General features: G+C 35.3%; 1 protein-coding gene across 6 annotated transcripts in view; it reads right to left on the minus strand.

Annotated features, from left to right (window-relative positions):
* LOC112055865 (uncharacterized) overlaps window positions 1-2,372 on the minus strand; it is a 156,395-nt gene extending 154,023 nt beyond the window's left edge. For 4 of the 6 annotated variants that reach the window (XM_052884870.1, XM_052884869.1, XM_052884867.1 and 1 more), the window contains exon 1: window positions 1,854-2,372. In XM_052884870.1, the coding sequence (XP_052740830.1) occupies window positions 1,854-2,303 (450 nt within the window). In that variant the 5' untranslated portion in view covers window positions 2,304-2,372. The remainder of the gene's footprint in view (window positions 1-1,853) is intronic. The other 2 variants (XM_052884873.1, XM_052884872.1) reach the window with 1 other exon arrangement.
* Window positions 2,373-12,217: the final 9,845 nt, after the last annotated feature.

The raw sequence follows: 12,217 nt of genomic DNA on the forward strand, positions 1-12,217 counted from the left end.
TGAAAATGGAGATGCTGTTCCAATTCAATAACAAACCAATTAAAATGCAATATCAGAACCCACTATCAACATTTTTAATGAATCGCAAATAATGTTTCGATAAAATGCTTTTAGCAATGAATCGTCGTGAGCGGCTTTAGTTATAAACATTAAAACTAATGGCAAGAAATCTAGACGTGTGTATCTATCTCGTTTGCATTAAGTATAAGACAGTGCGCTGTGATATATTTCCTGCATAACTTCAGTTTCTATAAGACCATAAAATATGGGCATCCTTTACTTTGCCAGTAAATCATGCTGACCGTATCATATTTATTTTCCTTTCAAAATGTTGCTTGCACCTACTTGTAATCTACAATGTGTTCACTAAGGCTTGGAAACGCTATTACCAAGTATTCGTTACCACAATCATTATTATTAATATTGAAAACAAAAGGTGGCCAGTAAAAGAATGTAGGTAAGAGGTACCCTTCCACCTACACGGAAGATTGCTCGAATGTTCGCGTGCTACATAAAAAGCAATTACAGCTAACTGTAAAAATGGTGTACCTACTTAGTTAAGTAGGTACACCATTTTTACACCTTTTCGCATAGAAAGAAATTATGCACCCGTTTTTTTTTAATTTATCGTAAATTGAACTTATTTCGTTATTTGATTGGTAAAATAAGTGCCTTTATCCTAAGTTTTCATCTTTTTCATGGTCGATACCTACATTACCGTATTAGTTTCGACTCGTCGATGTTTGAGTGACTTTCTTTGCACAGTGAGATATTTTTTGATACCAGCTATGTGTCATGTCTTCTGATAAGTGAATATCGTAAGGCACGTGGCTTGTTGGTTGATTTCATGTATACGTAAGTTGATAAGGTTATGAAATGATAAGGTTTCAAGAATTTAATGAGTATGGCAGCCAAATATTGGATTCAGTCACGCAAAGGGCGTGCCAGATCAAAATACTTGTGCCCTCTGAAATCCCTGCTACCTGGATTATCTTTGAGATAAAGCTCTGAAGGTATTCCACAAAGTAAAAAGAACTGTTTCTTCTAAAATTTCCTCCACATTTTTAAATAGTAAAAATAAAATGGGGAACTCTTTCACAAAAAGTAAGTATTTTTAACTCGAGATTGTAAATTGATTTCTTAGAATAAGATTTAGACTTCTTATATTTCGGATAGCTTATAAGTTAGAAGTTATTTTTATTTTCGACGTAGGAATGTAAAATTACAAACAAAATAATTTGTTTCTTAAGATTAATCAATTAATTAATATACTTAACGTAGATATTAATATAGCAGATACCTACATAAATTAAAATAGTAATTTAAATAGAGATGTTTATTAAATAGATAATGTTTTTAAACAAACTACCTACGTAAAGTAGATGGAATATAAAATTGAACAATACAACCCTTTCAGTTACGTATTGTTAAGGATTACATTTCCGAGAACCTTGCTAATTATTTTTGCCGAAGGATACTGAAGCAGGCTATACGATTTATCGTAAAACCCAATTTAGAGCTGCGAGGCACGCGATTACAATCTTCTCACGACAGGGAAGGCGCGCAAACTTCTCATCTCCAGGGAAATCACGCACGCAAGAAACTTTATAGCAACACGTCCGTCCAAGCGATCCGCCCGGAGCGGCCAAGACGTCGTGCCACACACAGGCCGATCAAAAGAAATAACAAGACGCGGGCAATGCCTCTACGCGGTTGCCTCGCTTCTTTGTAAAACTTATTTCTATCCCACTTGATGCACTTTCATAAAATTTCAAAGTTTTTGCTCACTGTCACCAAACCACGAGTAGGAACCGGTAGAAGCAATGCCATTGTCACTTATAATGAACACTGACCGTAGTTGAATATGGTTGCAGGCTCAACCGGATCCCATCCTGAGCGAGACGTTCACGCAGCAAACGCTTCAGTTGTATTCGCGGTATTTTCACCAGTTCAGCCTTGCCCTCTTCGTATTCATCAGCATACTTCGCCGTTTCTATTGAGACGGTGGCCTGTTCTTTGCGTGTCTCCTCTTCACATCGGTAAGAGTCTCGAGCGGCAGCTGCTTCCTCCAAAGTGAAGTACACTGCTGCTGCACCCTCCTCTCTCAGAATTCTCACAGAATGCAGCAGCCGCTGACGATGTGTAGGATTGAGAACACCTATGGCGTCCAGATCGGGCTCGGCGACCTGTTTGCATATTTCTAGGTCGTCGTAGCCGTTATCAATAAAGCTCTCTGAATATTGGCCCAGGTGGAGCGATCGCAACCACTCGATTACGATGTTGCCGGTTGTCGAAGTGGCCATGTCGCGTCAAAACGCGGGGCGCATCACAAGGCGTGCTCGCGGCGCGGTCGTCGGCGAGAAACTGGCGACCACGCTCCCCTTTACCCCTCCTCTCCCTCCACCCTTCACGAGCCACGGCTGCCGTCCCTAAAAACTACGTGCTTTTGCTTTCTGACATTTTGTACATTTCACATCAAAGTAGATACATATACATACTTTTATACCTTAAAAACAATCAATGCTATTATTTATTTATAGTGATTTCAAATGTCTAAAGTCCAATGATTTATCTACGTACCTGCGAAAGATAATAACAAAGCCAGCGGGTGGTTGCCAGATCATGATTAACATGTTTATAACTACCTATCTAACCTCAGTAATAAATATTTTATTCGTCGGATAAGCTTTTTATTAACACTATAAAACACTTGATTAAAACAAGCTACCTAACTTATAGACTTACAGCGAGGACATCATAATTATTATATTAGTACTAGATGAAGCCCACGTTAAATTCTGTTTTATACATCTATCTGTCGAATTTCAGCCAAACCAAAGGTTCAGTAGCTGGAGCGCGAAGGAGTAACAAACAAATACACTTATCTACACACAAACTTTCGCCTTCAATAATATTAGTGTGATACCTGATATGAACTAAGAACTTATTGCATTTTGAAACAAGAGGAATTCACGCAAACTAGCCATCTCTCCGATACGGGGATGTACTTAAGTAACATTGCTTTATTTGCGTAATTTTTGTTCTTCTTTTCTCATCCATTCAGAATGTTTTTTTTTCGAAGTACAGTCAATTTCTACTGTCTAATGTCTTAGAATATTGTAGAAGTTAGTTTTAAATATTGAAATATATGTTTTATATATGCTCCATCACTAATCAACTACAAAGGTTTTCCTTGTTTCGAATAAACAAATTGCTCTCTTACTTAAAAACTAGGTATTTCTCTTTATCATGTCTCGAACAAGTCCCTTTCACGATAGCTACTGGAAAATTAGTATTCTATCTGCTACGACAAAATGAAATGATAAGCCCGCAAAAGCCTACCGCGATTTGCGCTATCGCCAGATGGACCAGATTATTTTAACCTAGTTCCTTCGCTAACCGATTCAGGGGCTCTTAGTTTTATTGAAAAATAAATATCTTATCTCTTAGTTTAATACAATTTGTACGGGACTCACACTATCTTTTATTATTTTGTCAATCATAATATTGTCAGGACTTTTTGTAGGTGAAATTGTGAAAATACTATTGATCTTACGAAAAACTAATTATAGCTGATTGATCTACGAATATTTGTTTATTCTATCATGCTAGTTTTAACCGTAAATTCTGAGCCATCCTCTGCTTTTATTCGTAGTAATCCGTAAACCTCAAACATATAGGTTGGAGCCTAAATAAAACTGGTCAAATTTTATTTATACCATTTGTAACAACAAACGTTAGCATGGCCTAACGGCGCCATCTAGAATCTATACTTATATTACGAATTCTGTACATTCTGTACAATGAAGATATTTTGCATCACGCTGAAACTACTGAATGAACTCAAATGAAACTTGGCACGGTTTAAGACCTTAATACGGAAAAGGTTATAGGATACTTTTTGTTGCGAAAATAAAATAAGAAGGGGGTGAAATAGGGGTTGAAAGTTTGTATGGAAAGTGTTTCATTTTTAGAATTCCAGTTTTAAAATATGTTCATAAATCATAAAAAAAATACGGAATATAATGGGATTAAAAAAAATTTAAAATGTAAACTCTAAAGTGGTGAAATAGGGCTTGAAAGTTTACATTGATTTCCACGCGGACGAAGTCGCGGGCGTTCGCTAGTATCTAAATACCTAAATATGTAAAATATACTATTATTGTGCCCACTCCTGATACAGTATTTTCCGGCTAGTTGGTTAGTTAGTCAGGGGAATGGGAATGTTAGTCATATTTACAAGATATGGCAAATACTCTATTAAAAAAAACAGTATATAACGAAGTTATTTCTAAAGAAATAATATTAACGTATTTTAATACTATCAGTCAGTACCTAGGACTATAAGCAACCTTACTTATTACTAATATTATTGCGTGAGTACAGACAACTATAGCCTTGCAGGTGAGATTGCAGTCAAGCGCTAACCTGCCGTTGAATAAGAAAAGTGTGAACACTAGAGAGGACCAAGCAACGCCCTCATACGTAGGTGGCTGAACAGAGTGAAAAGGTATGGCTGGTCACGTCTCGAGGCCCCTTGTGGAGAGAATCCTCGGCGTCGCAAAGTAACACTGACACCAGCCACTTCGAAAATAGAAGGACACATTCTTTGCGACAGAATATCAAATCATGAGATTTTAAATCTCAAATTCAAACTCTTAAGTAGATTTTTTTTTAAAGCGCTAGTATATTGGGTACCTTGCCTCTGGGTGAAGAATTAGATGGCGTGTATTTGTTATATTTATGTTATTTATTATAAATTTAAATATAATATATTAATATACTGTGGTCTGTGTAATTCTTAGTTTTAATTAATATATTTTATTCGTCATTCTATTGTACGGAATATAACACTGCAGCCTAATTGAAATACATGAACTGTCGAGTTAGATGTTATATATTATTGTTATTTGTTTTATATAACAATTACAAATTACCTGTTCTGGACTCGGATTTTGTTTGGCACATTCCATATGACTCTGTTATGCAGTTATGTTTATTGACATTTAATTGTAGTTTTTTACTACTACTAAACAGTGTCGAGTCAATCAAAGTTGGTAACGGTCAGTATAAACCAGTTTTATCAACCTTCAAAAACCTACCTCATCATTTCATCATTAAAAATTCTATTTTTGTTTGAAAGAGTATACTTTCAGGTCCCATTTAATTTTCATGAAAATCTGTTTAGTAATTTTGTGGTAAAATCATTTTAAATTTTAACACAAAATTACTATACCGATTTTTGTGAATTTTAAAATTACTTCAAATACGTATTAGAAATCGGTTCCATTCTTTTATTTTATAATTTTAAAGATAAAATAATAGTTTCATTCTTTTTTAGCTTATTTTTATGGTACAGGGCCAGACCACCATAGTTATAGTGGAGCCTTTTGATCTTCATTATAATAATTATGGCAATATTTTTGAAAACCGCGATTCCAAATTTATAAAATAACATTCGAACTAATAATCGTAACCCCGCAGAAGCTATACGTTTTCATATCACTATTCACTACTCTTCCATGAAATAGTATTAGAATTTACAGTTACTGTTATTTCATGAAATGTTCAGTGAAAATACTTATTGAAAGTCAAAACTTACCACAATTTGCTATAAATTCAATGTATTCACGTTTTGATGGAATAACAATTCCGGAACGACGGAGTAGGTAGCGAAATTGTTTAAATGTGAACATAAATCATTAATCATATTGGCGAATTTACAATATGAATAATGTATGACTATTTTATTTATGGTTATTATCCATACTTATTTTAAAAAAATGTCCTCTGCTGCGTTTGTCTGTCTGTCAGTCTTGCCACGATAAACTCGAAAATTACTGCACGGATTTTCATGCGCTTTTTACCAATAGATAGAGTAATTCATAAGGAAGGTTTAACTCAAAGATTTTATGTTATAGATATGTCAGTAGCGCGTTCAACTGGAGCGAAAAAAGGGCCTAATTGTCTTATTTAATTTAATCGCATAGTAAACAATGAAAGTTATTTAGACAAATACTTACTTAAATATTGTCTACAAAATCGAGTTGTGTGTTCAGTGAATGCATATATCATCATCATCATCATTATCATATTCGGCTCATTGCTGAGCTCGAGTCTCCTCTCAGAATAAAATTCGTTCGCTCTCGTATAAAACGACAGAAATAACAGTAAGTTCTGCAATCTTTTTTTTACCCCGCGTCAAAGAAGTGAAGACATAGGCAGGGTGAACATAAGGATAAACGATATATGCAGTATAGGGTGGGTAGGGGGCTAAGGGCTCGGCTAATACACTTTTGAAGGCTTCTCAGGGCTTCCTTATCGGTGAAAACGTCTTGTTATCTCTTTTACACAAGGCTTTTGTCGAAATACTCTTGAAATATACGTATGTAGATGTAGACACTTCTGTACGTTAAAACTTTAGAAAAGTTTTAGAGTCTAAATCACAGATAGACAATTTTAATTAGGTACATCTAAATAAAAATTGTCTGTCTGTTATTTACCCGATACTTACTAAAACACAATTCATCTTTTTAAAACCATTGTCAAGTCGGCTTGTCTGGGATATTTCTTTTCTTACTATATAAAAATAAGTCGTGTTTTCCTTCCTGACGCTATAACTCCACGAATCAATTTTCACGGTTTTGCATTCGTTGGAAAGGTCTTGGGCTCTGTGAGGTTTATAGTAAAGAAAATTCAGGAAAACTTTCAACGTAGGGTTGGGGTAGGGTAGAGGTAGAGTAGGGGTAGGGTAGAGGTAATTGAAAGTTTACATCGAGTTTCACGCGGACGGAGTCGCGGCCGTCCGCTAGTTACTAATATGTGGAACGGCTGGACCGATTTTAATGGGACATTCACTAGAAGATAGAGGTTATTGATATCTCCCTATCTCTATCCTGAATCCAGGCTACTTCACCCGGAAAATCCACGGTTTCCTCGACTTAACTAAAAAGTAAGTTTCACGCAGACAATGTCGCGAGCGTGATGTTTTTCTTAGATTTTTTCTAGCTGTAGAGTCAGTAACTTTATCTAAATAACTAGCAGACCTCACGCGGTTTTACCCGTGAGAATACGGGATATAATGTTATAGTGCATTTTACTCGCTCTTAATGTTGCTTTCCATCGGTGAAACAATTTTTCAAAATCGGTTCTGTATATCGTAGCCTTTATAGCATTAGTTTAGATGTAGCATAAAGGTAGTATAAGTAGAAATGCTAAACTAAGTACGGTCACAGAAATTCACACTACGTGTCGTAACCGTTCCAGCGCTTCTCAAATGACACAACAAATCTTATAAAGGAACTATTCCGGAGTACGATATTTCGTTTTACGTCCAATTTCCATACGCGGTGAGCGTGAAGGATTAAATGGGCCAAAAGATTGCGCCGACTCGGCCGCCGAAAAGATTTTTAAACTCTCGTAAACTACGTTCTCTTAGGCCTAGGTCGATTTAAATTCTTGATTTTCTCTTGGCAAGTTTAACGAATACGTTTATTTTTGTATAGCAAATTCAAATCAAAGTTGGTTTCAAAGATAGTGGCTAATACTCGTATGAAAATTAATTAATGAAAGTAATGCAAATTTTATTTCAGTACTATTATTTTATTTCAGTTGTATTTTATTTTTATCGAATCAGAAATGAGGACATCCGCAGAAGTTCCAAAGTTACCGATATAGCTCAACGAGTCAAAGTAGAAAAGGCTAGGGCACATAGTTCGAAGAGCCGATGGATGTTGGGATCCCAAGGCGCTGGAATGGCGACTTCGCACTAGAAAGCGCAGTGTTGGTCGACTCCTCACCAGGTGGACCGATAACATCAAGCGAGTCGCAGGGATTCACTGGATCCAAACGGCTCGCAATGTTTGGAAGTCTCTACAAAAGGTCTATGTCATACAGTAGACGTCCATCGGCTTCATCATCATCATATGATGATGATGATGATGATGATTACAATCGTTCATGTATTAATCCATTTAATTTTTGTATATAAATGTGTTATGTATGTCCCAAATTATATTACGGGGACCATTGCTGCGGTGGTAATAAAGAGGTTTTTGGTTTAATTTTAAATTATAATTAATACACCAATTTATAATTATATCAATTTGTATGTATGAACAAATAACTTGTAGGTTTCCAAAAAATCTTTTCTTTTCTTGTTGACTTTTTTGTGTGTCGCTTTCAACAAAAACTTCATCACTAACTCTGAACAAAACAATTTATCTCCCTGATTTCTCGGGAAAGACGATAATATATTCCTCCCAAAATCAGTGGTGCCCTTAGGATGTAGACAAATGCCCGCCGTCTGCCGTGCTGACACTTTTGCCGGGTTACAGAGCGAATAATGAGCCTTTCAACTATTTTTGTGTCCATTTGGGTCGATTGGACCTTGCCGGCTTATGCAAGCTTCCCCCTAAAAGCTTTTTTCCTCCAATACTCTTGCTTTCTAGTCGTAAATGGAAATAGTTAACCTAATGTGTAATGAGGTATTCAGTTTCCTCTTTTCATGATACTTGCCTTAACTTACATAATTATGATCAGTACAACATTTCACAAATTACTAGAGGACACGATTTCTGTTCTACTTTTTTTTTAGAAAAGAATATTTGTCATAAGTTTTAAATATGACCAATATTCCCATTCGCCTCCAACTATAGTCAGATTGAGTAGGTATTTTAAACTATGTAAACAAACAAAAACAGCTGACTCAGGTTTGCTCAACATTTTATCATTATTTACGAATATTATCATGAAATAAAACTTCCTGTGGTAAACAAATATTTTTTTTAATTTTATATTCCTATATAATATATCCTGTTATTTATCAAACAGATAATGCTTCACTTATATTAAGGGTTCCGTAGGCAATAAAGAACTCTTATAGTTTTGTTTCTTTATTATGTAGAAGCAAGCATAAGGTTTCCTCGACATATTTAAACACATTAATCAAAACGGTTTTCTCGGAGGACGATAAGGGTGATTGATTCGTACGTTTCTTTTTTGGTGACGGAAACAATAGCAACGCGGAATAACTGCTCCGGCTAGTTCCAGGCTCCGGTTCACTAATTTTCGTACTAAACTAAATAAAATTAGTTAATTAAACCCGACTGCATAAATGATAAAAAAACTGAAAAGAAAAAAAAGCTCAGTCCAGAAGTGTAGAAAACAATTAGAAAACAGTCGGGACCTATTATATTGAATAGAATGATTTTCGTCTACATTTTTTATTAGGTCCCGACTTTAGTTTGATCAATTTTTATATCATTTATGCCGGGTTTTTATATTTGTTTAATTAATTTATTTATTTCACACTTTTTAGTTACGATAGATAGTGAATTTCGGATTTATTGGTTACGTTTGTTACAAAGTACGATAATGTATACCTAAGTCCAACTGAAATTAAGTAAATATTCAAAAAATCTACGCAACCCTCGGTGGCCGAATCCGACTCGCACTTGTCCGATTTTTATAATCAATATATTTCTTTTAGTCTATTTTAGGTGTTTTATGACTACACTTCATAAACCTCGCACCTTATAGTCGTCCGCCTCGCGTATTATGTATAGACTTAATTAATATTAGAATTAATAAATAACGTTTTCCTAATTGTAGTTTTTTTAACATGGCCATGATATACTATTTTGAAATTCTCACAAAAATCCCTTGAATTTGATTCGCATGTTGCAATATTCACAAAAAAAAAACTTCACCCCGATTCTATAGCGTCTCACAGTCGTCTTGTTGGTTTTTTTTTTCTAATTTCACCTATCTAAGAACACTTGGGTTATTAAAACAAATCTAACGTTATCTGAATTACGTAAATCCGTTCAACGGTTTGGAAGATATGAGGTAATAAAGAATATTACATACATACATACAAGATACGCGCGAAAAACATAACCCTTCTTGCAGTCGGGTAAAAACAGTAAACAAACAACAAATAAACCATAATTAACAATAACAACGAAACGAGAACAAAACGAAATAACAAAAATTACAAGGGAAGAAAATACGCACGACAGACTGGATTTAGTTAACGAATCATTAACGAATACTGATATATAAGTAGGAGTATTAGTCATAGACAGCAAATAAAGTAGTGTTCTGTGCTGTGAAGTGTGAACTGTCAAATGTCAATCTTCTTTCACTTATTAATACAAAATCAAAAAAAATATCATAGTATATGGTAATTCTGCAATAAATGAAAGGTTAAATTCACATTAAAATAAAAGAAATCATCGTTTTAATTACAACTTCTTTCTTCTTTTGATATGAAAATACGACATTTATAAAATAATTAAAGTTATAATTTAATTTTATAAATGCACATTTAATACCCATAAAACTCAATATCTTTATTTTTCATAATGGTTTGTGACTCATGTCTGCTTGGGTTCTTTTTATGTCGTTTGTATTTTTTTTGTGCAAACTCTATATATTTAACATAGAGGAATTAGAAATGGAAATGGATCGCACCCAAATGCAGCAACAAAATTGTCTGTCGTTTTTTGAAGGGTACGAGGTAAACTCAGTCATCGATAATATTTAACAAAAATAAATAATAAAATATTTAATAAGAATAATATAATCTGTACACAGAATATTAAATTAATGGATCGATGTTTTGCTGTTTGTTCGTTCGTTAGAAGAATAGTATCTATTTTTCTTTTAGATATTGTTTTTATTACAAATTTATTATTTATTATAATTATGTTTTTGATGACCTCCGTGGCGCAGTGGTATGCGCGGTGGATTTACAAGAAGGAGGTCCTGGGTTGGATTCTCGACTGGGCTGATTGAGGTTTTCTTAATTGGACCAGGTCTGGCTGGTGGAAGGCTTCGGCCGTGGCTAGTTACCACCCTACCGGCAAAGACGTACCGCCGAGCGATTTAGCGTTCCGGTACGATGCCGTAACCGAAAGGGGTGTGGATTTTCATCCTCCTCCTTACAAGTTAGCCCGCTTCCATCTAAGACTACATCATCACTTACCATCAGGTGAGATTGTAGTCAAGGGAAACTTGTAAACAATAAAAAAAAAAAATCTTAGATTGCATCATCGCTTACCATCAGGTGAAACTGAAATCGAACGTCACTTCATCTTTTAGTGAATTAGAAGTTGTTGACCATTTTTCATGCCATTGAACTACTTACTACACAAACCGGAATGATTAGGGAGTTTTTTCAGTCGACGAAAACGATTACAACAATGAAACATCGATACGATATAAGTATACACGCGTTAGATCGTTGATTGATTGACAGAGAGGTAACGTCTTGCGAGGCAGGTCCTTCTATAATTAGTCCAAGATAATTAATTAATTGTATGTGAATCCGGGCTCAAAAGGGCTAGAACCCAGAGCCGTAAAGCTTATTATTAAAAATAAAATGTATGTGAATCGAAACGAAAAGTGTCGCCTAAAAGAACCTTTTTGAGTAGTGATATTGTTGTGTAAAAAGCCTAAAGTTGCGGACTATAGTCGTAAAAGACTGTATTAGGAGTGGGTACGACAATAGTCCAACGGGGCGAAGATCGAACCACCACCCTTCGGTGATGAGTCTGACCGCTCTAACCGTTGAGCTATTGAGAGCTTATATGTAAAACCATTTTAAACTATACGTATAGACTTTCCTGTTCATTTACTCTATCATACTTAATATGAAAACTAAATTGTGCCGTTGCGTAATTACAAGATCTAAAAGTATGGACAATACTTACGATTTCTACTTTTTTTTATTATTTTTTTTTTATTCTTTACAAGTTAGCCCTTGACTGTAATCTCACCTGATGGTAAGTGATGATGCAGTCTGAGATGGAAGCGGGCTAACTTGTTAGGAGGAGGATGAAAATCCACACCCCTTTTGGTTTCTACACGGCATCGTACCGGAACGCTAAATCGCTTGGCGGTACATCTTTGCCGGTAGGGTGGTAACTAGCCACGGCCGAAGCCTCCCACAAGCCAGACCTGGACTAATTAAGAAAATATCTCAATCTGCCCAGCCGGGGATCGAACCCAGGATCGTTTTGTAAATCCACCGCGCATACCACTGCGCCACGGAAGCCGTCAAAATCCTCTAATAAGTATAAAACTTCATCATAGTTCGTATTTATCTAAACAGAAAGCGCCATCTTTTAAAACATAACAATATTTTTTACGTGTACAAAAAGAAACATTTATAAAAATTGTGATACCGAGCGTTACTCGGGTCAGGAAGAAA

The sequence above is a fragment of the Bicyclus anynana genome, chromosome 12 (genome assembly GCF_947172395.1).
Source record: "Bicyclus anynana chromosome 12, ilBicAnyn1.1, whole genome shotgun sequence".
NCBI classification, from domain to species: Eukaryota; Metazoa; Arthropoda; class Insecta; order Lepidoptera; family Nymphalidae; genus Bicyclus; species Bicyclus anynana.